Genomic DNA, 23,296 nt, shown 5'->3' with positions numbered 1-23,296 from the left:
CATTTTTGCAATAGAGGAATTTTTAAAAACCAAAACCCCAAATCATATAGCCATATAAACAAATGATGTCATATGTTTTACTTCTGCATTTCTACTCCCACAGTTCTTTCTCTCCATGTGGATGGGACTCTTTCACATAAATCCTTTGGGATTTGAACCGTTTAAAAACCTATTCATTTTTATAATTCTATAGTTATAGTATATGAAGTTTTTGTTCTATTTCACTTTATCTTGTTTTTATTCATATATGTCTTCCCATGTTCCTTTGAAACTTTTTCTTTCATCATTTTTCTTTTTCTTTTTTGATTTTTTAAACATTATTTTATTTGGTTATTTACAAACATTATTCATTAGAAACAATGATCATTATCTTTTCCTCCCCCCTACCCCCACTTCTCCCATAGCTGGCGCACAATTACACTGGGTTTCACATGTGCTCTTCGTTCGAACCCATTTCCATGTTGTTGGTATTTGCACTAGAGTGTTCATTTAGAGTCTCTCCTCAGTCATTTCCTCTCAGCCCCTGTGGTCAAGCAGTTGCTTTTCATCGGTGTTTTTACTCCTACAGTTTATCCTGTTTGTGGATAGTGTTTTTTAGATCCCTGCAGATTGTTCAGAGATTGCATGTCCCTAGTGGAGGAGTCCATTACCTTCGATTGTACCACAGTGTATCTGTCTCTGTACAATGCTTTCCTGGTTCTGCTCCTTTCACTCTGCATCACTTCCGGGAGGTTGTTCCAGTCTCCATGGAATTCCTCCACTTTATTATTCCTTTGAGCACAATAGTATTCCATCACCAACATCTACCACAATTTGCTCAGCCATTCTCCAATTGAAGGGTATCCACTCATTTTCCAATTTTTGGCCACCACAAAGAGCACTGCTATGAATATTCTTGTACAAGGCTTTTTCCTTATTATCTCTTTGGGGTACAAACCCAGCAGTGCTATAGATCAAAGGGCAGACAGTCTTTTATCGCCCTTTGGGCATAGTTCCAAATTGCCCTCCAGAATGGTTCGATCAGTTCACAATTCCACCAGCAATGAATTAATGTCCCTACTTTGCCTCACCCCCTCCAGCATTTATTACTTTCCTTTGCTGTCATGTTGGCCAATCTGCTAGGTGTGAGGTGATACCTCAGAGTTGTTTTGATTTGCATCTCTCTGATTATACAAGATGTAGAACACTTCTTCATGTGCTTGTTAATAGTTTTGATTTCTTTATCTGAGAACTGCCTATCCATGTCCCTTGCCCATTTATCAACTGGAGAATGGCTTGATTTTTTAGCTCTTTGTAAGTTTGAGTAATTAAACCTTTATCAGAGGTTTTTATGAAGATTGCTTCCCAATTTGTTGCTTTCCTTCTGATTTTAGTTATATTGGTTTTGTTTGTACAAAAACTTTTTAATTTGATGTAGTCCAAATTATTTATTTTACATTTTGTGACTCTTTCTATGTCTTGCTTGGTATTAAAGTCTTTCCCTTCCCAAAGGTCTGACATATATACTATTCTGTGTTTACCTAATTTACTTACAGTTTCCTTCTTTATGTTCATGTCAGTCACCCATTTTGAATTTATCTTGGTGTAGGGTGTGAGGTATTGATCTAATCCTAATCTCTCCCACACTGTCTTCCAGTTTTCCCAGCAGTTTATATGAAATAATGGATTTTTTACTCAAAAGCTGGGATCTTTGGGTTTGTCATATACTGTCTTGCTGAGGTCACTTACCCCAAGTCTATTCCACTGATCCTCCTTTCTGTCTCTTAGCCAGTACCAAATTGTTTTGATGACTGCTGCTTTGTAATATAGTTTGAGATCTGGGACTGAAAGGCCCGCTTTCTTTGTGTTTTTTTTTTTTCATTATTTCCCTGGATATCCTTGATCCTTTGTTATTCCAAATTAACTTTGTTATGGTTTTTTCTAAATCAGTAAAGAAATTTTTTGGAAGTTCTATGGGTATGGCACTAAATAGATAAGTTTGGGTAGGATGGTCATTTTTACTATATTGGCTCGTCCTACCCATGAGCAGTTAATGTTTTTACAATTGCTCAAGTCTAGTTTTAGTTGTGTGGAGAGTGTTTTGTAATTGTATTCATATAGTTCCTGTGTTTGTCTTCGGAGATAGATTCCTAGGTAGTATTTTATTTTGTCTAAGGTGATTTTGAATGGGATTTCTTTCTAGTTTTTGCTGCTGAACTATGTTGGAGATGTATAGAAATGCTGATGACTTATGAGGGTTTATTTTGTAACCTGCAACTTTAATAAATTTATTGATTATTTCAATTAGCTTTTTGGTTGAATCTCTAGGATTCATTAGGTAGACCATCATGTCTTCTGCAAAGAGCGATAGCTTAGTCTCCTCCTTGCCTATTTTGATGTCTTCAATTTCTTTTTCTTCTCTAATTGCTATTGCTAGTGTTTCTAGTACAATGTCAAATAGTAGAGGTGATAATGGGCATCCTTGTTTCACTCCTGATCTTATTGGGAATGCATCTAGTTTATCCCCATTGCAGATGGTATTTGCTGATGGTTTTAGATATATACTGTTTATTATTTTTAGGAACGACCCTCCTATTCCTATGCTTTCTAGTGTTTTCAATAGGAATGAAAGTTGTATTTTATCAAAGGCTTTTTCTGCGTCTATTGAAATAACCATGTGATTTTTGTCGGTTTGCTTGTTGATATGGTAGATTATGTGGATGGTTTTCCTAATATTGAACCAGCCCTGCATCTGTTCTCTGAATGTTTGATAGAATTCACTTGTGAATCCATCGGGCCCTGGGGATTTTTTTTAGGGAGTTCTTTTGATGGCCTGTTGGATTTCATTTTCTGATATGGGATTATTTAAGAATTCTATTTCTTCTTCTGTTAGTCTAGGCAGTTTGTGTTTTTGTATATATTCATCCATATCGCCTAAATTGCTGTATTTATTGCCATATAATTGGGCAAACTAATCTTTAATGATTGCCTTGATTTCCTCTTCATTGGAGGTTATGTCCCCCTTTTCATCTTTGATGCTGTTAATTTGCTTTTCTTCTTTCCTTTTTTGATTAGATTGACCAGTACTTTGTCTATTTTGTTTATTTTTTCAAAGTACCAGCTTCTGGTCTTATTTATTAAATCAATAGTTCTATCACTTTCTATTTTATTAATTTCTCCCTTAATTTTTAGGATTTCTAGTTTGGTTTTCTGCTGGGGGTTTTTAATTTGATCGCTTTTGAGTTTTTTTATTTGCATTTCCAATTGATTGATTTCTGCTCTCCCTAGTTTGTTAATATATGCACTCAGGGATATGAATTTACCTCTGATTACTGCTTTGGCTGCGTCCCAAAAGGTTTGAAAGGATGTCTCACCTTTGTCATTTTCCTTAATGAAATTATTAATTGCTTCTGTGATTTCTTCTCTAACTAAACGATTTTGGAGTATCATATTGTTTAATTTCCAATTAGTTTTTGATTTGGTTTTCCACGTACCATTACTGATCGTTATTTTTATTGCCTTGTGATCTGAAAAGGCTGCATTTATTATTTCTGCTTTTCTGCATTTGTATGCCATGTTTCTGTGACCTAGTGTATGGTCAATCTTTGTGAATGTGCCATGTGGTGCTGAGGTGTATTCCTTTTTGTCCCTATTAATTTTTCTCCATATGTCTATTAACTCTAATTTTTTCTAAGATTTCATTCACATCTTTTACCTCTTTCTTATTTATTTTTTGATTTGATTTATCTAAATTTGATAATGGTTGGTTCAAATCTCCCACTAATATTGTTTTACTGTCTATTTCCTCCTATAATTCTCCTAATTTCTCCATTAGAAATTTGGGTGCTATATTATTTGGTGCATACATGTTGATTAGTGATATTTCCTCATTATCTAAAGTCCCTTTTAACAAAATATAATTACCTTCCCTATCCCTTTTAATCAGGTCTATTTTTGCTTTGGCTTTATCAGATATCATGATTGCAACTCCTGCCTTCTTTCTTTCAGTTGAGGCCCAGAAGGTCTTACTCCATCCTTTAATTCTGACCTTGTGGGTGTCTACCCGCCTCATATGTGTTTCTTGAAGACAACATATGGTAGGGTTTTGGATTCTAACCCATTCTGCGATTCGTCTATGTTTTATGGGTGAGTTCATCCCATTCACGTTCAAAGTTATGATTGTGACTTGTGAATTCTCTGGCATTTTGATATCCTTCCCTAATTCTAACCTTTTTTCTTTAGCTCTAACCTTTTAATCCAGTGATTTACTTTAAATCAGTCCCCCTTTAACCCTCCCTTGATATGTTTCCCTTTCTAGCCCTTCCCTTTTTGTTCCCTCCCCCCCTTCTCCTTCCCTCCCCTTTTGTTTTCCCTCCCCCCCATCCACCTTGGTTTTCCCTTCTTCCCACCCTTGTTGGGTAAGATAGAATTCAAGATCCCAATGGATCTGGATGTTTTTTCCTCAGAGTTGATTTCCCTGAGAGTAAGGCTTAAGTAAAAACTCTCTTCCTCTCCTTCTTATAGGAGTTTTATTCCCCTCCCCTTCCCGTGTGAATCTTTGTGTGAGAAAAATTATTCTATTTGATTCTTCTTTTCCCCCATTTACACATTACATTTTCCATATATTAATATATATAGATTGATATAAATGTAGTTCTTATAGAAGAGAGTTTGAATAAATGAAAAAGTAACAGTTTTCTCCTTTTCCCTTTCCATCTTATTTACCTTTTCAGGTATTCCATGCTCTTTCATTTTCAATATCGAACTTTCCAAAGAGCTCTGGTCTTTTCTTTGCAAAAAGTTGGAAATCTTCTATTTTGTTGAATGCCCATACTTTCCCTTAGAAGTATATAGTCAGTTTTGCTGGATAGCTGATTCTTGGTTGAAGACCCAGCTCTCTTGCCTTTCTAAAAATCATGTTCCATGCCTTATGATCATTCAGAGTAGAACTTGCAAGGTCGTGTGTGACCCTGATTGGCATTCCTTTATATCTAAATTGTCTTTTTCTGGCTTCTTGCAGGATTTTTTCTTTTGTTTGAGTCTTTTGGAATTTGGCAATTATATTCCTGGGAGTTGTCTTTTGGGGATTTAGTGTAGAGGGTGTTCTGTGAACTCTTTCAGTGGCTGTATTGCCCCCTTGTTCTAGAATCTCTGGGCAATTTTCTTTGATTATATCTTGTATTATGATTTTTGAGTTTGGTGTTTATTTCTGGATTTTCTGGTAGTCCAATTATTCTTAAATTATCTCTTCTTCCTCTTTTTTCCAAGTCTGTCACCTTGTCAATGAGATATTTCATGTTCTCGTCTAATTTCTTGATCTTTTGGCTTTGCTTTATTGTTTCTTGCTCTTTTACCTGCTCGTTGTCTTCCATTTGCCCAATTCTGACCTTTATAGCCTGGTTTTCCTTTTCAGTTTGGTCAAACTGGTTTTGTAGTTGTGTGAAATTCTTTTGCATTAATTCCCGCTTTTCCTGCCAGAAGGCTTCCATCTTTTTGGTCATTTTCAATTCAAATTCTTCAAAAGTTTGTGGAGTTTCCATTTCCTTTGGAAGGTTTCGGCGCATTTGCTTGTGTTTCCTCTTCTATCTCCTCTGTCTTTTGTATTTTTGCTCCATAAAATGTGTCCAAAGTTGCCCCCTTCTTGTTTTTCTTGTTGTTTTGAGGCTTTTTTGCTTCTGTGCTGTTTGCCATCTGTATCTGAGTGAGGGGGGCTGGCTCTTCTGTTATCTGTCTGGTGTTCAGTGGCTTTAGCTCCAGGCAAATTGTCTGTCTTCCCCAGGAAGCCCGGAATTGCTGGTGTTTCGGTGTTTGTGTTACTACCCTCCTCAGTTCCCTCCCGATGCTTCTCTGTTGCCTTACTTCTATGCTCTGCGCCTGGCTTGACACTCAGATGTATTTCAGTGCCTTTGCTGGCCAGAGGAGCCTGCACTCTGAGGGGGAGGGGCCGTAGCTTCTTAGAGCTCCAAGGGCTAGTGATAGGATTAACCTCAGACTGAGTAGGCCCTGTGGCAGGGACCTTAGGTGAGACTCAGATGGAAGGATCTGGTCAGGGGGATACAGGCTCCCCCGGCTCTCTCTTTTTCCCTGCTGTCTGGGTGCCCCCTCGACTGGGTCAGGTTGTTTTCAGGATGTGGCCTTCAGAATAGCTGGCTCCCGAGGCCCTTTTGCCAGCCCTGAGGGTTACTGTTGTTTCAGATGACCCTGCATTCTGAGCAGGGAGGTGCCGTGGCTTCCTGGAGCTCTGAGGGCTGGTTATAGGATTAACCTTAGACTGAGTATGCCCTGAGGCAGGGACCTTCAGTGAGACCCAGATGGAAGGATCTGGTCAGGGGGCTACAGGCTCCCCCCGTCTCTCTCTGCCTCCCTGCTGTCTGGGTGCTCCCGCGAGTGGCTCAGGTCGTTTTCAGGGGGCGGCCCTCAGAACAACCGGCTCCCGAGGCCCCCCTGCCTGCCCTGAGGTTCCTGCTGCTCCAGGAAGCCTCCTGCTGCTCGGACTCAGCATTCTGGGTTGGGGGAATTGGATCCTGGGACCTTCCCTTTGCCTTCCCCTTAGATCCAAGTAATCTAGGGCTCTGACTCTTGGGGGGGCCGTACCTTTTGATCTAGGTCCAGGAGGAGCGTTCCCGGGGTCTATTCTGCTGTTTGTTTTGAATTTCGATGCCCTAGGAGCATTCCGTTTGATATTGGTAAGGAAGGGTTTCTCCACTTGTCACATTCTTGGACACCACCTCACTTTAGGGAGATGAGATCCTAGAAAGAAGCCTCTGGGATCTTCAGGATTGGCTCTGTTCAGGTTTCAACAGTTACTGTTGACTCCTGAGAAATAAGGGCAAGAGAGACAGAAACATGGCTAGAGGATGCATTTTGCCTTCTAGGAGAGACCCTAACCCTAAATTTGTAATGATTTCAAACCCTAAGCCTAAATTTGTGCCGAATTCTAAACCTAATCCACCAACATGCTCATCTCTGGGACTCCACTTTGCCCATCTGCCTCTTTTCCTCCTTCATCTCAAAGACTCAGAACCTCCTTATGAGCAGAAAGACTGCCATAAAGCCTGGGCTGTAGACTAATAGTAAAGGTGCCTATCATTTGAGGAGCTGATAGCAAATGTCTCTTGAGAGAAAATTCTGTAGGGTACTATTTAAAACTGTGGATCTAGATTGGATGGGACTATAAAAATAAATTATAATGTAGTATCACTTAAATTCACATGTGCTTTACTATCAGAACGATTATATTTGACCTTGTATAGGTAGCATGAAAAGTGGGCATGGAATTTGATATGTAAGTGATGTTTATAAATTGTAAAAATAAGTATAATTGTCTCTGTGTCCCATCAGGCCAAAGTGTCAAACTGATAAATGCATGATTTTCTATCAAAAAATTTCTATCAAATAATTTGATAATGCATTGAACTGAATAAAAAAGATTTGGCTGTCAATTTTTTTTTCATATTTTAAATATACATTGTCACTTGTTATCTTCTCATTTTTTCTTTATAGGCATTTTTGGCAAAACAATAACTTTTGTTTTGAAATGATTTTCTATAGAGCAATGATGTAATTCCCTTACTGAATTAAGTCCTCTTAATTTGCCATGAAATGACTAAAGTAATTGAGACTATATTTAGAATAATTTAAAAATTAGGTATTTAATTGGACATAGTTTAAAAAATATATATATAACTGTTACTTCCCCCTTTTAACCTTGGTTGTATTGGCTTTCTTTGAACAAACAATTTTGAATTTAATATATTTAAAATGACGTACATTACATACTATAGTGTTATCTACTTCTAATTTGGGTATAAAGTTTTCCCTGACCAATAAATTGACCTAAAAGGTGAAGTATTATATGCTCCCTTAATTTATTTAAGGTATCACACTTTATATCTAAATCATGTCCATTTGCACCTAATCTTTGAGCAAGTTGGAAGTTCTATGTGAAAATGCATTTCTCTTATGTAGACTAAGAGTGGAGCTCCATATTAATGTCTTATGACATTGCTTGCATTTGTAAGTTTTCTTCCCAGTTTGAATTCTCTGATGCTGAGAAAGACTGGAGCTGCCAGAATGTTGTCTTACACTAACTTCATTCATACTTCTGATATGTGGATTCTCTGATGTCCAGCAAGACTAAACTTCTGACTGAATGTCTTTCCACATTGTTTGCATTCATAAGGTTTCTCACCAGTGTGAACTCTCTGATGTACTGTAAGATTGGAGCTGCAACTAAATGTCTTTTGACATTGATTGCATTCATATGGTTTCTCCCCAGTGTGGACTCTCTGATGTACAGCAAGATTAGAGCTCTGACTGAATGTCTTTCCACATTGCTTGCATTCATAAGGTTTCTCTTCAGTGTGAATTCTCTGATGTTTAACAAGATCAAATCTCAGTCTGAATGTCTTTCCACATTGTTTGCATTCGTAAGATTTCTCCCCAGTGTGGATTCTCTGATGTTGAGCAAGATTGGAGCTCTGACTGAATGTCTTTCGACACTGTTTGCACTCAAAAGGTTTCTCCCCAGTGTGGACTCTCTGATGTACAGCAAGATTGGAGCTGCAAATGAATGTCTTTCTACATTGATTGCATTCAAAAGGTTTCTCCCCAGTGTGGACTCTCTGATGCACAGCAAAGCTGGAGATCTGACTGAATGTCTTTCCACATTGTTTGCATTCATAAGGTTTCGCCCCACTGTGGATTCTCTGATGTTGAGCAAGATGGGAGTTCTCCCTGAATGTCTTTCCACATTGCTTGCATTTATAAGGTTTCTCTCCACTGTGAATTCTCTGATGTCCAGCAAGCTGAAACTTTTGACTGAATGTCTCTCCACATTGCTTGCATTCATAAGGTTTCTTCCCAGTGTGGATTCTCTGATATCCAGCAAGACTGGCCCTGTGCTTAAAAGTCTTTGCATACTGATTACATTCATGAGACTCCTCAGAGTTCATTTTTTGATGTTCAGGAACAGATGAATTTTGAGATTGAATACAGAATTCTCTCCAAGTTAAGTTATCTGGACCATCACTCATGAATTTTTGTTTCTCAGTTTCTTCCACAGAAAAGCTCACTTCTGTTGGAGTCACCTTCATATCAGGTCTGATCTCACCTTCTAAAACAAACAGTAAAACACATTCATAGTCACATATACACACATAAATAACCATATTGCCTTTCCTTCACTGTTGAAATAAAATTGCTTTATGTCCTATTTCCTCAGGTAAAAAGAAAAGTCACCCAACTTAAATGGGCACAATCCATCTTTGAAAATGCCATTACCTCAAAGCTAAAGAACAATTTAATTAACAAAGAGCCTCCCACATTGGTTCTTCAAAACAAACCTGTAATTTTAGCCAGCCTCACATTATTACAATCTTATTGCAGACCAAGACCTCAGAATGGTGGCTTGACCCAAATCCTGGCAGCTAAAAAGAAATCTTGTAACTGGGTATACTGTCTCCACAGTACGAGACAATTCACTTTCAATCTTTCCCTTTTGCTTTCATTTTCATTGTCTACATAATTAATCCTATCTTCTATTGTCCCATTCCTGGGTTACTCTGTAGTTGCATCTCATCAAATGTATACTCATGAGATCAAGATGTTACCTGGGTTTGCATTCTTGCAGAAGAGATAGCAGTCTTTGCAAACCCTGGTCAATAGACATGCAGAGTACAGGAACTATATGAACACAACTACAAAACACTTTCCACACAATTAAGACTAGATCTAAATAATTGTAAAAACATTAATTGCTCATGGGTAGGACATGCTAACATAATAAAAATGACAATCCTACCCAAACTAATTTACTTATTTAGTGCCATACTCATCAAACTACCAAAAAACATTTTTACTGAATTAGGAAAAAAAATAACGAAGTATATTTGGAAGAACAAAAGATCAAGACTATCAAGGGAAATAATAAAAAATAAATACGAAGGAAGGGGGCTTACCAGAACCAGATCTTAAACTGTACTATAAAGCAGTGGTCATCAAAACAATATGCTACTGGCTAAGAGACAGAAAGGAGGATCAGTGAAATAGACTTGGCATAAATGATGTCAGCAAGACAGTCTGATAAACCCAAATATGCCAGATTCTGGGGCCAAAATCCACTATTTGACAAAAACTGCTAGGAAAATTTGAAAACAGTATGGGAAAGATTAGGTATAAATCAACATCTCACACCCTACAGGAAGATAAACTCTGTAACAGTTAAAATTAGGGGGAAACTGAGGCAGGTAAAAATTAGTTTATCTATGCAAGGAGTATTATATTTTTTAGAGTTTTATTAAAGTTTGAGAATTTAAGAATATACAAGTAAGAGAAGCGCGTGCTATGTGGGCCGAGAGGCCCACCCATTCAATCCTCACCTAAATCATGAGAGAGCTCTCTGCTTGCAAGCAAAAACAGGAAAGACAAGAGAGCAAGCTGTAGGTGGAGACTCTTTAAAGGGGAGTTCAGAGTTCAAATCTCCATTTTTACACTCAGAATGGGTGAATGACTTGAACATACTATAAGTAAAATAGGTGAACACAGAATAGTATAACTGTCAGATCTTTGGGAAAGGAAATATTTTAAGACCAAGCAGGAGTTAGAAAAAATTACAAAATGCAAAATAAATAATTTTGATTACATTAAATTAAAATAAGTTTTGTACAAACAAAACCAATCCAATCAAAATTAGAAGGGAAGCAACAAATTGGCAAATAAGCTTTATAACAAAAACCTCTGACACAGATCTAATCAAATTTATAGAGCTAAACCAATTGTACAAAAAATCAAGCCATTCTCGAATTGATAAATGGGCAAGGGACATGAATAGGCAATTTTCAGACAAATCAAAATTATTCATAAGCACATGAAAAAATGTGCTAAATTTCTTATAATCAGAGAAATGCAAATCAAAACAACTCTGAGGTATCACCTCACACCTAGCAGATTAGGTAACATGACAGCAAAGGAAAGTAACAAATGTTGGAGAGGATGTGGCAAAATTGGGACATTAATGCATTGCTATTGGAGTTGTGAATTGATCCAACCATTCTGGAGGGCAATTTGGAACTATGCCCAAAGGGTGCTAAAAGAAAATCTGCCCTTTGATCCAGTCATAGCACTGCTGGGTTTGTACTCCAAAGAGATAATGAGGAAAAAGACTTGTACAAGAATATTCATAGCTACACTATTTGTGGTGGCAAAAAAATTGGAAATGAGTGAATGCCCTCCAATTGGGGAATGGCTGAACAAATTGTGGTAGATGTTGGTGATGGAATACTATTGTGCTCAAAGGAATAATAAAGTGGAGGAATTTCATGTGAATTGGAACGACTTCCAGGAAAGGATGCAGAGTAAAAGGAACAGAACCAAGAGAAGAATGTACACAGAGACTGATACACTGTGGTAAAATTGAATGTAATGGGCTTCTCTATTAGAAGCAAATCAATGATCCAGAAATACTCAGAAGGACTTATGAGAAAGAATGCTATCCACATCCAGAGGAAGAACTGTGGGAAGAAAAACAACTGCTTGATCATATGGGTTGATGGGGATATGATTGGGGATGTAGACTCTAAATCATCACCCTAGTGCAAATATTAATAATATGAAAATAGGTCTTGATCAATGACACATGTTAAAGCCAATGGAATTGCATGTCAGATACAGGATGGGGTTGGGAGAAGGGGAGGGAAAGAACATGAGTCTTATAACCATGGAAAATTCTAAATCATCAAATTAAATAAAATTTTCAAAAAAAAAAAAAAGAATTATTTGGTAACTCAGGCTAGTCCTTCAGTATTTTCAGTTAGAATGAAGCCAATTTCTATGTAGTAAAAAAAATGAAATTCTACCCTTACAAAGTAGATTTCTAGATAAACTTTGTTTAAAACAAAAGAACATGATATATGCCATTGATCTCCAACCAAATTCATAATTTAATACATTTCTTGTCATGAGTCATTGGAAAAACAAATCTTTTGCAAGGTAATGCATTTTCTTCAGTGGTTAGAGAGCTAAAACTAAGGAAACATTTTTCATCCCTCAGCAAGACAGCTCATACAATTCTCTTTCTATTTCCCACCTTATTTATAATCTGGAATTTTCATTATATTCTTCTTAAAATCCCCATACAGGTGGGGTAGTGATTTCAAATTCTACCTTATAAAGTTGCTAGGATTTTTAACTTTGGGCAATTCACAGGAGCTCTATCCGTCTCAGTATCCTCAACTATAACATGGACATAATAGTATCAAGTAACTCCTGGGGTTCCTATGAGGATCACATGAGATAATATTTATAGTGTGTGACACATAGTAGATGCCCTATGCAAATAGTGGCTTTTAATTTTATCTTTAGAATTTTGATAATTTCCTCCTTTCATTGCTTTTTTTTTTATTGGAGCACCTTCTCTTCAGAGCCTTCCCTCTCAGGATTGGCTGTCCTAGATCTGGGATCTAGAGGGTTTCTACAGAACTGTTGGCATGCTGTCAGCTCCAGCAGAGTAAACTCTATGAGGGCAAGAGATGCCCATTGCAGCATGTACCCTATACCATAGCACAGGACCTGACACAGAGCAAACACTCATACATGTTTATGGATACTAAGGAGCTCAAAGGGGATAAGCTCAGCCCTTCTGGCACCTGCAGGAAATTTTCTTGGCCCTTCAATCCCCAAAGAGAGCTGATAGGAAATGAAGTCCAACAGCCTCATCTGACAGCTTTGGAAACAGAGGTTCAAGAGTTCAGTGACATGCCCAGGAAGTCACTGCTAAAACCTTTCAAAAAATGATTCCAAGTTGGGTCCTACTGTCCCCAAATCTAGCCCTGGCTTCCCCAGAGTGCACAGAAGCCTCTAGTACCTCTAGCTCTCTCACACCTCTTTTCACCTCACTCACCTAGGCAGCAGGTCCTCAGGCCTTCCTGCTCCAGCATCCATGGGGCTTCCCTCTGCTCCAAAGAAGAGATCATATCTTCTGGGGGAGCTGGAAGCCCTGGGCATGGGGAATCAGTCAGGAAGGAAGATAGAGAGAAGCTTGCCACTGAATTCTCTTTAGGGAAAGGAGGGGGAGTCCAGTGACTCCACTCACAGAAACTCTCCATGGGGTTCCCACAGGAGTCTGCCCACCCCCCTCAGTGTCTATGATGCAAGAGCCCAGGGTAGTATGTGTCTGTTATCCTGCTGTGGGACCTGGAATGAGCAACAGCCCCCGCCCCATCCTCTTCTGGCCCATTCTGGCAGAAACTCCTGAAATCCCAACCTGGGTCTAAGAGTCAGTGTTCTGGGTCAGTCTGAAGTCCCGGACACAGGGACCTCCAGGAATTGGCTTTTGTTCCTATCCCCCAATTCCCCTGTCCTGCCTGCTTATCCCACTCTGAGCCTCATGGACTATTCTCTTAGCCAGGTTCTTGTTCTTCTCCTAGGGAACTCAACAATCCTTGTTGGGTCCAATGCTTTCTCTCAGCCAGTTCATTACTCCTGGCAATGTCACAGGAGTGCAAGCAGTGCCTATAGGAGGCACCCATGGTCTCCTGGAGGAGAGAATCCCGAGCATTTAGGGTGGGGAGAGGAGGGAGGAGAAGGGCGGGGAACCAATCTGGAACCCGAACATTTGGTTCTGGGACATTTTCTTCAGGAGGCTGGACTTAGTCCATAGTTTTCTGCTATCTGGAAATGAGGGGCAGCTAGAAAGAGAGCAGATAGGGACCTGAACCAAGAAGTAGGAAGGCCTCAATTTAAAATCTGGCCACAGACAACTGTGATATGGGTGCCTCAGAACAACTACTTACTCAAATCTCTATTTCCTCATCTGTAAAATGGGGATAATTGTGTCACTAATTTAGGAAGATGAAGGTGAGGAAGAGAAAACCCTCAGCAGAGTACATGGCCAAGAACAGGTTGTTATAAATGCTTCTTCCCTTCCCTCACAGTCTGATAGGTTCTACTGGAAGATAAGGACAATAGAAGGAAGACTAAGGACAACCCTGCTTTGCTTGGGACACCTAGGAGCGGTGAGCTACAAGTTTATGCTGTTTAAAGAGAAAAATATCCCCAGGAGTAGATGCACCCTAGAGAGGAAGGGAGTGGAAGAAAAATCTGCTTGAACAGTTTTCCCAGATGGGTTTGGGAGATAGAATTCCAGGCCAGGGAGAAGTGAGACAAAATCAGCTCAGAGATTATTTCCATGTCTAGGATTCTCCAACATAGATTTGATCTTGGACTTCAGGAGTACCAAAGGGAGCCCCCAAGGTCCCATTACATGATGTAAAGTCCTTTTATAGGGGAACCAGGCAGCAGAAGGACTGTGGCTCTGGGACTTAGCATAGGAGCACTTTTCCCTTCCTCATGACTGAAAACTGCTCCCAACCCTGCCTACTGCTGAGGGCAATATTCCTTTGGATGGCACACTTGGGCAGCAGGGAGAGGGCTCCTTACCCACAGAGAGCAGGTTCCAGACATTCTCCAGCATCACCTCCTTGTACAGCTCCTTCTGGGGAGGAGCCAGGAGGCGCCACTCCTCCCTGGTGAAGTCCACAGCCACATCCTTGAAAGTCACCGCCTCCTAGAGCAGCCAAAGTCAGAGGACAGAGGGCTGAAAGCCACATCAGAATGAAGAGCCCACCTCTAGTCAATTACAGGAGGAAACTGACACACAGAGAAGGGAGAAGCCCAAAGGTCCCACCCTTTGTCAGTGTCAGAGTCAGTACTAGAAGATAAGTCTTTGAGAGCCCAATGGAGGTTAGAGCAAAGCAGCTCCATGACCCTCCAGAGGAATGCTGAGGAGTTTCCATCTAGTGTGTGAAGGAACACATGTAGGGGACGTCCCTTCCAGCTTGGATCCCAAGTGCCCCAGCCAGCAGTGGTATGTAGGTGACAGAGAGTCATATGTCTGATGCCCTGCCACTGTGTCTTGGTACAGCCCGTGTCAGGGTGAGTGCCCCGAGCATCAAAGGGCCAGAACCAGCACAGCTAACCACAGAGGGAGAAGCTGGGGAATGGAAAATGCAAGAGAGGGAAAGAGAAATGCAAGAGAAGGAAAAAGAAAATGACTGGCTCTCTGAGGTGGGGGTTTCTCTCTGAGCTTTCCTGACCTCTTCATCTCTGGCAAGCCAAGCCTGAGCTAGCTGAATGGAGAATGAGATCTAAAAGGCTGAGACCTCTCTCTTCACTAATAAATGCTCATAAATCGGGTAATAAGCTTCCAGATCTATTTTTAGTTATAATATTATGGGATGAAATCATGGAGAAAGTCTGTGTTCTAGTTGAGAGAAGCCTGCCTGGATTCATGGAAGAGAAGAGAAGGAGGTTGAGGTGAAAGTTCTTCCTTCCCTGAACTTACAAGTGATAGGTTCTCAAGCAAAATCTGTGAAGAGTTTGGGAGAATCTGGTCAGCGTGGTGTATTCTGGAGGAGAGTTCAGCAGGATTCCTTAAAAAGATCTAGTTTTATTTTCTGTATGACAGAAACCAAGTCTTATCTGGATGAAAACATGAGGACCCTAACAAGATGTTCATTATAATCTGGACTCGAAAAGAGTGATCTGGGATGCTTTCCAGTCAAGGGAAGACTTGTCTGTTGTGACATGGCTTGAGGTTCCTCTGGGTAGGATGGGTCTCTATCAAACATTTGTTTTATGATTGCTTTCATTTGTATATGGCATTTATTCCTTAGTTATGCTTTATGTCAGAGAAATAAGAGTGACTACAATGGAGAAGCGAGAGTATATTTAATAAGAAAGCAATATTTAATTAATTTGGGTTTTGTTTGAACTAATTCATATTAAAAATGGGCATTTTCTTTATGAGAAGGAAATTATCTAATCTTACACTTAAAACTCAAGAAAGTTCAAAAACAGGTTAAGGAAATGAGTGAAAGAGGCCTGCTGATGGCCCCTGTGAAGTTGGCCACATCAGAATTTAACTTGATAATCTGGAGGGATCACTTCATGTCTAACCTACTCTATGTACAACATGTGTCTGGCCAATGTGTCTGGAATGAGATGGTTGTCCATTTCACTTCCTTTATTCTAGGATTTGAATTCTGAACACTTTGAGGAATTTCTGGCTATCTCTCATGCTTTTTCAGATTCCCTAGAATTTATAAATCTTTTCTTTCCTCTAAGATCTTCTGAGTTATTCTTCTTCACTGCCTAGTATTCACCATGTGGATTCTCAGCAAAGAAAGGCAGACTTGTTAGGGACTGATAACTGATCTTTAGTAGATTCCCTGACTCACACTCAGCAGATGCTACTCCAAACCTCTTTCCCTCTCAGACCTCCCACATCCATCCAACACCACCTTGGGATGAGGTAATGAACTCCAAACCTCTTTTCATGGAGAAAGGGAATCTCAAACTTATTTCTCACATAGATCTACTTTTTTGGGTCTTCTCTGATTGATTTCTATCAGGTCCCTGATATGGGCACCTTCTCTCCACATAGAAATCTTTTTATCCCTCTTTTGTGTAATGTCTTCCTCTGTTAGACTCCTAGAACCTTGGGGCTAAAAGAACAGAAAACCAGAATCTACCAGGACAAGCCTCCCCAAAGACAACAAAAAAGAACAAGAGATTTGGAATGTAAATCCACAGAAGGGAAGGGCAACCTAGAAGAAAAGTCAACAACAGTAAAAGAAAATCTTCCCACTTCCAAAGCCAAACATCCTGATCTCAAAGACAGGAAGAACACAAATAACCTAAAGGTCAGAGGCCATACAGAAGAACAGAGCTGGGTAAAAAACATGAATACAATAATGAGAACAATCAAAGAGCATTGGGGAAGCAGAGGTAAGATGGCCCCAGAGAAGCAGGAGTTGTCAGATTCTCCTCACAACCAATTATTAAAGAGTCTCAAAAGTACCAAAATCAGGAGTAAAGGGGCTCTGCCATGGGAAGCAGCCTTACAGGTAGGAGATGTTTGGAAGTTTCCATACTATAAGGGGGGTAAAACGACATATACCAAAGTGCAAGCTGATTACTCCTCCACCACACTACCTAAAATGCCAGAGTCCGAGCAAGAGCAGGTACAATCTCTAAATTCTGGGGGGCTGCCTGAGGGCAACACAAACTTACTGCCGAGGGCAGTGTCAGGTCTTGGCATTGAGACTTGGGAAACTAGGCCAAAGAGTGAGGAGCCTGGGCCCAGAGACAGGGAAGAAGTGGGCTGGCCACAACAGATGAGACTAGAAAAATAGGATCAGGGCAAAATGCTTTAAAGCTCACTGCCTGCCCTCCTTACTCAGACTTCTAGCTGGGAAGGGAAGGTAATACAGAGGCAGAAACTAAGACAGCATATGCAATGGTCACCAACATGCAGGAACCACAATCCACAACTATGAAAAGAAATAAACTGCAGCAGAAAAAGCTTTTGACCCTGGATAATTTCTATGGTGAAAAAGAGCAAAATAAGAAGTAACAATAGAGTGACAAACAAGGAAACACATCCAAACTTTTCAAACAAAAAATGGAAATTGGTCACAAGCTCTCAAGCAACTCAAAAAGGAGTTCAAGAACCAAGTAACAAAGATAGAAGAGAAGTGAGAAGAAACGTGGGAAAAAGAAATGAAAGTAATTCAAAAAGAAAATAACAGTTTAAAAGACTAAATTTCCCACTTGGAAAAAGAAACCCAGAAATCAAATGAAATGATAAGCAAATTGGAGACTAGCATTGACCTGCTGGAAGCCATGAAAAGCAGGATAGATGAAACCAAAGACCACAGCTGAAAACCAGTCTTAAAGACTAGAATTGAACAAGTAGAAACTAATGATCTCATGAGACAGCAAGAATTAATAAAGCAAAGTCAAAAGACCAACAAAATAGAAGGAAACATGAAATAGAACACTGGAAAGACAACTGCCTTAGAAAACAGATCTAGAAGAGACAATTTGAGAATCATTTGTCTACCTGAAAGCCTGGGGGGGGGGGGGCGCTTTGACATGATATTAGAAGAAATTATCAAAGAAAACTGCCTTGATATTCTTGAAAAAAAAAAAAAAAGAGCAAAATGGATATTGAAAGAGTTCATAGATCACCCCCTACATTAAATCCTTAAAAGACAACATCCAGGAATGTAACAGGAATGTAATTGCCAAATTCAAGAGCTTCTAGGCCAAGGAGAAAACACTGCAAGCAGCCAGAAAGAGACAATTCAGATAGCAAGGAGCACCAGTCAGGATTACACAGGATCCATCAGCCTCCACAATAAAGGATGGCAAGGCTTGGAATATGATATTCAGGATGGAAAAAGAATTGGGTCTTCAACTAAGAATCATCTACTTATCAAAACTGATTATATACTTTATACTATTAGAGGAAAGTATGGGCATTTAACAAAATAGAAGATTTCCAAGCATTCCGAATGAAAAGACCAGGGGGCAGCTGGGTGGCTCAGTGGATTGAGAGTCAGGCCTAGAGATGGGAGGTCCTAGGTTCAAATCTGGCCTCAGACACTTCCTAGCTGTGTGACCCTGGGCAAGTCACTTAACCCCCATTGCTTAGTCCTTACCACTCTTCAGCCTTGGAGCCAATACACAGTACTGACTCTAAGGCAGAAGGTAAGGGTTTAAAAAAATAAAAATAAAGAAAAGACCAGAACTAAATGTAAAAATTCATGTCCAAATACAAAATTCAAAAGAAGCATGAAAAGATAAACAAGAAAGAGGGGGAAAGACTTAAGAGCTTTAGTAAGGTCAAATTGTTTCTATTCCTTAATGGAAAAATGATATTTGTAAATCTCAAAAAATTGTTTTCAGTTTCATAGTAGATAGAAGAATTATTCATAGGCTGAGGTAGGGGTACTAAGTTGTTTAAGATGATCTGTTAAAAAACAGGGATGAATAGAAGATGGCACCAAGAAAAACTTGAAGAAGAAAAATAAAATAAATTTTACCACATAAAAAGGCTCATGGGAAGGGGTGAGGGAAAGAATACTATTATTAGAAGGAGAGGAAGAGTGTGATTTTAAAACTACTCCATCCTACTCAGACCATACTTTAGAAGATCTGATTTAGCGATTTCCTGATTAGCAACAATGGAGATACTTGGTCTAACAGAATCAAGTCTTGGGAACTCTACATTTCTCCACCCTACTTAGTTTAACAAGGTCAGGAATGTCTGTACCATACTCAAGGATTAAGTATCTGAGAAAATGGCCTTCAACAGACATGTGCAGAAACAGCGGACAGACCCCTGGGCTATCCTAAGTCAAGCTAAGCTAACATTGGCACAGATGAAATGCTAAAAAGTGGCGTAAAACCATCTATATAGTGCACGTTACTTCCTCTCTTCGGCTCTTTTCCTGGAGAGGCATCTCTGGCTGGCAGCGTGCTATGTGTTCAGACATCTTGGCATGGTGGCAGCTATTTGTTTGGGTTTTGGCGGTGAGTTTGCCCTTGAGCTAATTCAGGTTCAGGCATCTTGGCCAAGCCCTCTTGGAGTTCAGGCTGATTCCTCCCTCTTTTACTCTTCAAAACCTTACTTTCTAGATCCTCTAATCTTCCTGCCTGGCACAAGCCAGGTGGGAGAAATCCTACACCTTTTCCTTCTCCCTTCTTCTTAAATTTCTTTCCACTATATTAATTAAAACACCATAAATTTCTAGACTGACTTGGGTAAAATTTTATTATTTGGGATATCCATGGTGACCAATAATTAATATAGTTTAGGTCACAAGGCTAAAATTAGCCTTTACAAGAGAGTGATAGTAGGTAATACTTAAAAATCTTACTCTTAGTGGAATCAATTCTGAGACGGAAGAATAGACTGATCTACTGGGGTATAGAATTCTATCCTAAGCTACAGGGAAGTTGAGAGGGAACAACCAAGGGGGAGGGGCTTAAGAGAGCTTAAAGAAAAATAAGAGGGGAATAAGAAGGGAGGGGTCAGGAAGGGAAGCAAAATAAGGATGGGAAACAGGGACTGATAAAAAGTAAAACACTGATTTAGAAGGGAATAGTGAAAGAAGAAAGGGCAGGACTAAAAGACAAAATCAAAATGAAGGGGAATACACAGGTGGTAATTTAAACCCAATGTGAATGAGATGAACTCACCCATAAAACAGAATCAGATATTAGAGTGGATTAGAAAGCAAAATTCTACCATATGTTGTCTACAAGAAACACACATGAGACAGGTAGACACACACAGGGAAAACAGTAAGAGACTGGAGCAAAATTGATTGGGCATCAACTGAGAAAAAAAAGGAGTTGTAATCACGATATCCGACAAAGCCAAAGTAAAAATAGATCAGATCAAAAGAGATCCATCCAGATAAAAGGCAGTATAGACTGAATAGCAGTACTCAAAATGTATGTACCATATAAAATAGAACTATACTAGCGGGTGTAAAAATGGAGATTTGAACTCCAGTCTTCAATCCCCAGAAGTCTTTGGCACTGCCCAGAATGCCCTATAATATCACGAGAGTCCTCACCTGGGCTGAGAATAAAATGGGTATTTAAACTGACTGTACCACCTACTTGCTCTCTCTGCTTCCGCTTCTAAGCACACGCATCTATCAGGCAGGCAAGATGTAGGTTGCATGTGCTTTTTTTATTTTGTATTTTCTTTAATTCTTAATTCTAATAATCTTTAATAAACCACTCAAAATATAAGGGGGGGGGGGGCTGAGGGAATCTGAGGCCACCACATGGGCCACCTGATGGGTTCTGATGGAGTTTGAACCATCTCAGGAGAATGGGCAGGTGAGGGGCATCAGGCACAGGGAGGAGGGGGAGGAGGAAGACCAGGAAAAGGGCCTGCATGTGGGCAGGAGGCCAATTTGGGGGGATCTGACAATAATGGGGACCAAAGCCAAACCCCTGCTCTCAGGGGAGGGGGGGCTGCAGGAGGTGCTCCAGTACCTGCAGGAGGAGACTTTCTGCCCCTGCCTGGAGGCTCCCTGGGGCTGGGGAGGGTCCTGGAGCTCCCTCCCAGCACTCCAGGCAGGGCCCAGCAGCCTCCAGGGAAAGATCCTCCAGCCAGGAAGTCCTGCCAGGGCCAAGGCTAGGCTCAGGGTCCAAGACAGAAGGGGGAGCTGCCAATAGGCCAGGAAGTGGCCTGTCCAGAGTCCTTGGAGACAGCCCAGACCCACAGTGCCCACTTCAAGGCCCCTTTCAGCTTGGCCAGCCTCCTGGTGTGCCTGAGGATCAGCCCTAAAAGTCCCAGGCAGAAGAGGGCCCAGGGACAGAGGAGGGAGCGTTTGAGGTCCCATTTGAACCCAGGTCCTGCCCAAGCCAGGGGCCCAGGTGGGAATCCCTTTGCCAGAGGGCAGTCCTCCATGTGGGGAAGGCCCTCCTCCTCTCAGCCCCCACCCTAACTGCAGGACCTTCCTGGTGCTCTGCTGGCCTCCTCAGCTCCCTCCCCCTTCCTCCTTGACACATCCTCTGGCTCTGGGGCCATACCAGCCTCCTGGGGCTCCATGAACATCACCTCTAGTTCCTGGCCAGGAGCACCTTCTCTGCCTGTCCCCCACAGGCAGGTGCTATGCTCCCCAACCCCACCTCAGACCACTGCCCTTGCTGCCTTCCCTAAAGTCCAAACTACAATTCCGCCTCCTCCAGGAAGCCCTCCTGAACTCCTCCTCACTTCCAGGTCAGTATTGCCTATTTAACCAGAATAGAGTGTGCTTGGGGTAACTGAAGCACTGCCCAAGGGGCAACAAGGGGCTTCCAATAGGGTGGAGGAATTGCAATCTGGGGTCCCCATCCAAGACGGGGTGGGGGTGGGGGGTTCAAGACCAAAAGGAGGGGGGAGAATCAATACAATTCAACAGAGAAGAGCCATTAGAAGGGTAGACAACAGGGAGGACTGGGATGAGACCAAAGGGGCCAGGAGCAGGGACTTTCCATTGAGAGCAGAAGGGCTGCTCCCACTAGGGGAGGCTCTGACACAGGATTCTTCCTGGGAGGGGAACCGGAAAGGGAGGGGCGATCCTGAAAGAAGTGGGAGCAGGGGAGCAGGAGCTTGGGGGTCTGGGAGGCAGGACTCCTGGGTCCTTACAGAGGGCGGTAAAATTGCATCCTGTACTGGCTCCCCTGGGCACCCCTTCCAGGCAGAACGTTTTAGCAGGAAAGAAGATCCCAACGGGGAATCGGGGAGCCACAGAAGCTCCCTCTCAAGAGACTAGAGGAGACCCAAGAAAACATAGCATCCCCCAGGAGATTCACACCTAGGCTCCGATCCTGCCCCAGGTCCTTTCCGGAACCAACCAGCCCCGCCCAGAAGCACAGGCAGGAGTTAGTCGGCCACAAAGATATTCGTAAAAAGGAGAATTCGAACTCAGCCTTAACCGAGGGGGGCTCCCGGCTCTAACCTGTGGGGAAGGGAGTAATGCTCTTTGCCTCTCCTGTCCCCCTACCGGAGCCCCGCTTCTCTACATAGAGCTCCTCCCCACTCTGGGCGATCGCAGCCCCCATTCCCGCTGTCCCCCCTCCACCAGTTCACGAAGTAATTACCATTCATTACGCGAAGTGCATAGGAGGCTGCTTAGACGGCTAAGAATGCAAGGCGGGAAAATATTCGAAAGTGGAGGAAGAGGAGGAGGAAGAGGAAGAGGAGGAGGAAAAGGTGGTTTCCCAGAGGCCTGTGCGCTGCCTATGGTTCCCTGGCTGGATCGCCCGGGCCTGCCCCTTTGGACTGATCCTCCCCTCGTCCCTCCTCCTTCGGAGCCTCCATTCAGAGCCCCGCCTCCCGTCTCCGCCCCCTCACCCATTCCCCACCCACTGCTGGGCTGCATCGACCAGTCCCTTCTCCTGGTCCTCAGAGATCTGGTCCTGCCTGGGCTCCCCAGTTATTTTAGGGCACTCCCATCTCCTCGGTTTCGTGATGGCAGAACAGGGCCCCGGGGCCCTCAGGCGCCCCGATTAACAAGCTCTTTTTGGCCATAAAACAGTGGGGAGGGGGAGGGGGACGCAAAGATATTCTTTTCTCCTCCCCCACGCTTGCATAAAAAAGATAGAGAAAAAAAATAATGTGGGCGTGAACAGGCTCCGAAGGGACTCCAGAACCAAAACAGGGACGGTGACTTACTGGGGGTCCGCCAGAGCAAAGCAGAAAAGAGCTATAGGCAGAAGAGAGAAGCAGCCCCAGGTGACTCTAGCCACGCCCCTCTCGCCTATACCTTTTCCTGCAATCCACGGATATTTACCTGCCCAGTTTAGCCAATCAACCAAGCCTGGGGAAAGCACCTGCTTAGTCACAAGGATTCTGGCCTCTGCTCAGTAAAGTGAGTGAGGAAGGGAATCCCTGGGTCAGGGACCTGCCCGGAGCCCTCCAGCACATCCTGGAGTTTTAGACTCCTGGCCCCGGGCGGGGGTGGGG

The 23,296-nt window shown here is 41.8% G+C and overlaps 1 protein-coding gene across 2 annotated transcripts; it reads right to left on the bottom strand.

Annotated features, from left to right (window-relative positions):
* Window positions 1-286: 286 nt before the first annotated feature.
* On the bottom strand, window positions 287-22,600 carry LOC130455914 (zinc finger protein 239-like). 2 transcript variants are annotated; one of them, XM_056808181.1, is made up of 4 exons: window positions 22,432-22,600; window positions 14,416-14,542; window positions 12,878-12,973; window positions 287-9,094 (listed from the first exon to the last, which is right to left on the bottom strand). In XM_056808181.1, exons 1-4 carry the CDS (start codon window positions 22,432-22,434, stop codon window positions 8,076-8,078), a joined length of 1,245 nt encoding a protein of 414 aa, XP_056664159.1. In that variant the 5' UTR covers window positions 22,435-22,600; the 3' UTR covers window positions 287-8,075. The 2 variants fall into 2 exon arrangements, with proteins under 2 accessions (XP_056664159.1, XP_056664160.1); XM_056808182.1 differs by lacking the exon at window positions 12,878-12,973 and having other exon boundaries at window positions 22,432-22,583.
* Between the last annotated feature and the right edge of the window lie 696 nt (window positions 22,601-23,296).

This window comes from Monodelphis domestica, chromosome 8, assembly GCF_027887165.1.
Source record: "Monodelphis domestica isolate mMonDom1 chromosome 8, mMonDom1.pri, whole genome shotgun sequence".
Lineage (NCBI taxonomy): Eukaryota > Metazoa > Chordata > Mammalia > Didelphimorphia > Didelphidae > Monodelphis > Monodelphis domestica.
Note: the sequence above shows the minus strand (reverse complement) of the source record. Positions and strands in the feature narration are given on the sequence as shown.

Excerpts from the sequence above, each read along its gene's own strand:
- LOC130455914 (XM_056808181.1), bottom strand. Across the intron at positions 12,974-14,415 it reads CTGGAACCTGCTCTCTGTGG|GGCTTCCAGCTCCCCCAGAA; the intron begins GTAAGGAGCCCT and ends CCCCATGCCCAG. Across the intron at positions 9,095-12,877 it reads CCTGAGGACCTGCTGCCTAG|AAGGTGAGATCAGACCTGAT; the intron begins GTGAGTGAGGTG and ends TGTTTGTTTTAG.